Source organism: Lepus europaeus, chromosome 5, assembly GCF_033115175.1.
Source record: "Lepus europaeus isolate LE1 chromosome 5, mLepTim1.pri, whole genome shotgun sequence".
NCBI classification, from domain to species: domain Eukaryota; kingdom Metazoa; phylum Chordata; class Mammalia; order Lagomorpha; family Leporidae; genus Lepus; species Lepus europaeus.
In genome coordinates this window covers 33757876-33761164 of record NC_084831.1, presented here as the reverse complement: position 1 = coordinate 33761164, position 3289 = coordinate 33757876, and the positions used below count along the sequence as shown (strand labels likewise).

The window sequence follows — 3289 nt, the reverse complement described above, 5'->3', positions numbered from 1 at the left end:
GAAGTCTTCCCAGGCCGGCTCCGGTAGTCAGCCTGGATTATGGGTGGAGGGGGTGCTGGGTGATTCCTCCCCTGTGCACTCCACCTGTTCCCCCCACTCCTGCCTGGCCCCACTCCTGGGTCAGGAATATAGAAGCCCTTGCTCTGAAGTTGAGGACGCCTGGAGCTCTGCTTTGGGACAAGTGAGTCTAGGTTGCTCGTGAGCTCCCATTCTGAACCTCAGCACCCCCATTTGCCAAATGGGCCTTAATGAGTCAACACCTCAGGTGCTGGAGACCGCAGGGAAGTTCCCCTTCCTCCCCACCCCGCCCAAGACCATCCTGGGTACAAAGGAAGGGAGACGCTGACTCTCCGTGTGTGGCATAGAATCTTTATTCAGAAGCAGAGCTGCCTTGGGGACAAGCCTTCCTTCCGTCCCCTGTCCTTTGCATCATCAGATCTGGCTGCTTGGGCCCTGGGAAGGCAGTGATGGCCCTTGGGGGCCAGGGGCCCCGCCCGAGCTCGGCTAGGGTGGGAGGCTGCCAGGACAGACGACTGATGGTCCAGAACTCCAGGGTGGGCTACAGTACCCGGGCCATCTCAGAAGCAGCCGGTGCAGGCGACGTTCACACATAGCTCACAGTCGTCCATGGCGATGTGTCCTGGACAGGGGAGAGAGGGGGCCAGCTGAGGCTGCATGTGGTCCGGCTGTGGCTCCTGGGGAGCTGGGGGCCGGGTGGCAGAGAGAAGCAAGAGGAGATGCTTGGCTCATGGCCTGGGCACCATCCTTCAGAGCGGGGCCCTTGTGCTCAGTTTTCCTGCCTGCTACATGGACAGCACGTGCCTGACAGGGCTGCTGTGTGCAGGGATGGCTGCAGGGCGCTTCTGGCTTTGGCCTGGCCCAGCCCTGCCTGTTGTACACATTTGAAACAGTGGATGAGATAGCTGTGTCTGTGTCTTTCTCTCTACCTCTCAAACAAACAACATCAGAACAAAATAAAAGGGGGCCGGCATTATGGCATAGTGGGTTAAGCCACTGCCTGCAGCACCAGCATCCCATATGGGCACTGGTTCAAATCTCGGCTGCTCATCTTCTGATCCAGGATCCTGCTAATAGGCCTGGGAAAGCAGCTCCTGGCTCCTGGCTTTGGCCTGGCCCAGCTGCAGCCATTGCAGCCATTTGGGAAGTGAACCAGCAGATGGAAGATTCTCTCTCTCTCTCTCTTTCTCCCGTGTGTGTATCTCCCTCTCTTTCTCTAAGTCTGCCTTTCAAAATAAATAAAATAAATCTTTTTTTAATTTGACAGGTAGAGATATAGTCAGTGAGAGAGACAGAGAGAAAGGTCTTCCTTCCGCTGGTTCATGCCCCAAATGGCTGCTACGGCCGGCGCTGTGCCAATCCGAAGCCAGGAGCCAGGTGCTTCCTCCTGGTCTCCCATGTGGGTGCAGGGGCCCAAGCACTTGGGCCATCCTCCATTGCCCTCCCAGGCCACAGCAGAGAGCTGGACTGGAAGAGGAGCAACCGGGACCAGAACCCAGCACCCATATTGGGAAGCCGGCGCTGCAGGCAGAGGATTAACCAAGTGAGCCACGGTGCTGGCCCAATAAAATAAATCTTTAAAAAATATTAAAAATTAAAAAAGAGTTATGCTCAGCTGCCATCTCCTGTTGGAGGCCTTGCAGGCCCCTCCTTCCCTTGGATGAGAGCACCTGTCTCTGGGCTTCTGGGATTAAGAGGGTTCCCGGGGCGTCTGCCTTGCTGAGCTCCGACCTGGCCAGTTCCAGGAGGACAGGGCCAAGTTTTCTGAATCCCCTTGTCCTGGCCCCTGCCTGCCAGCAGAGCTTGGAGAAGCTGGGTGTGGGAGGAGGCAGCTGAGGGGAGGGGGTCCTGCGGGGGCAGCCCCTCACTCAAGGTGTTGAAGATGCTGGCCGCTTCCTGCGAGGCGCAGATGGGCCGGAGGTCCAGGGGCAGCCCCGGGTGGTAGCACACAGCAGGCTGGGGGCTCTTGCTGCTGTGGGTCATCTGCAGCCCTTCCAGGTCACTCAGCTTCTTCACGGATTCCAGCTGCACCTTGAAGCCTTGGTACTGCGGAGGGGAAGAGATGGGAGCCATCAGGCTCCCGGCCCAGGAAGCCACTGCCACAGCCCTGCAGCTCCTCTACCCCTGATGGTCCTCATGGAAAGTCCAGCCTGACCGTCTCCCACCCAATGCCCGCCACATTCCACCGTGAGCAGGCTGTTGGGCGGGGGTGGTAGAGACAGGTGCACCCTGGCTCCCATCCCAGCTCTGCCGCTGCCTGGCTGCTGGCTCTTGTTTGCTGGGAGCCCCAGCCCCCTCATCTGATGTCCCCTGCTGGGGGCTGGCACCAGGACATACTCACTGACCCGGTGCTATACCCAGGACCAACCTGGCTGAGTGATGGCACCCACAGCTAGTCGGGCTGCATGGCCAGGGCTGCAGGGGGAGGCTGACTCCCTGCAGCCTCCACAGGACCCCTTTGTTGTTCCCAGGGAGGCCCTGCCCAGAGCCAGGAGTGCACCCTGGGGCCACAGGAAGGCCCCCAGCTCCAGGCCGCAAGCAGGCCTGACTGCCGTGGCTCTGGCAGCCTCACAGGTGCCTTGGACAGACACTGGGACTCTCCCCTCTTCTCCTGGGGCCTTTGCACATGCAGTGCCCTTGGCCTCACCACCGCCTCTTACCCTGCAGCTCCATCAAGGTTACCTGCTGAGGACATTACCACCCACATGTGGGGGTAAACAGAGCGCCCCAGGATGTGAGAGGGGGCCTGCTGCCCTCCTGGGCCCCATTGCCTGTCAGGACAGAGTCCACATCTCTCTCTACTCTCTGACCTTGGCCTTGGAGGGGAGCCGGGAGGAATGTACCGCAGTTCATAGTTATTGTCACCATCAGCCGCTGTCCACATTCCAGCGGCCCCACCCACCAGCGGTCTTGGTCCTCAAGGCAGTGACTGGATGTGGGCTGAGCCCTGGGCCTTCCAGGCAGGCGGCAGGCTGGCGGGGGACTCACCTGGATGTAGACTGACTGTGTGCTGTGCAACAGCAGCAGGAGGACCACGGCCACCCCCGACAGGAGCCCCATGGTCCTGCTGCCCGTCTCGGGTCCTCCTTGTCGCCGTCCACCTGGCTCCCACCTGCTTCCCTGTCGAGCAGCTCCTTATAGGCCAGGCTCCAGGGCCCTGGTCACTCATTAACTGGCCGGCTGGGGTGGGGTTGACAGCAGGCTGACTCTGTGACAAGCCCAGAGCTGGTTCCCAGGAGGGAGGTTGGGGTGATGAGGCAGGGAGCCCTGA

General features: G+C 60.3%; 1 protein-coding gene across 1 annotated transcript; it reads right to left on the bottom strand.

Annotated features, from left to right (window-relative positions):
• Nucleotides 1-578: 578 nt before the first annotated feature.
• Nucleotides 579-3078, bottom strand: GUCA2B (guanylate cyclase activator 2B). The gene is made up of 3 exons (XM_062190061.1): nucleotides 3007-3078; nucleotides 1887-2064; nucleotides 579-640 (listed from the first exon to the last, which is right to left on the bottom strand). The coding sequence occupies exons 1-3, from the start codon at nucleotides 3076-3078 to the stop codon at nucleotides 579-581; spliced, it is 312 nt and encodes a 103-aa protein (XP_062046045.1).
• Nucleotides 3079-3289: the final 211 nt, after the last annotated feature.

Excerpts from the sequence above, each read along its gene's own strand:
- GUCA2B (XM_062190061.1), bottom strand. The coding sequence starts at position 3,078 with ATGGGGCTCCTGTCGGGGGTGGCCGTGGTCCTCCTGCTGCTGTTGCAC. Across the intron at positions 2,065-3,006 it reads CACAGTCAGTCTACATCCAG|TACCAAGGCTTCAAGGTGCA; the intron begins GTGAGTCCCCCG and ends TCCCCTCCGCAG. Across the intron at positions 641-1,886 it reads CAGCATCTTCAACACCTTGA|GACACATCGCCATGGACGAC; the intron begins GTGAGGGGCTGC and ends TCCCCTGTCCAG.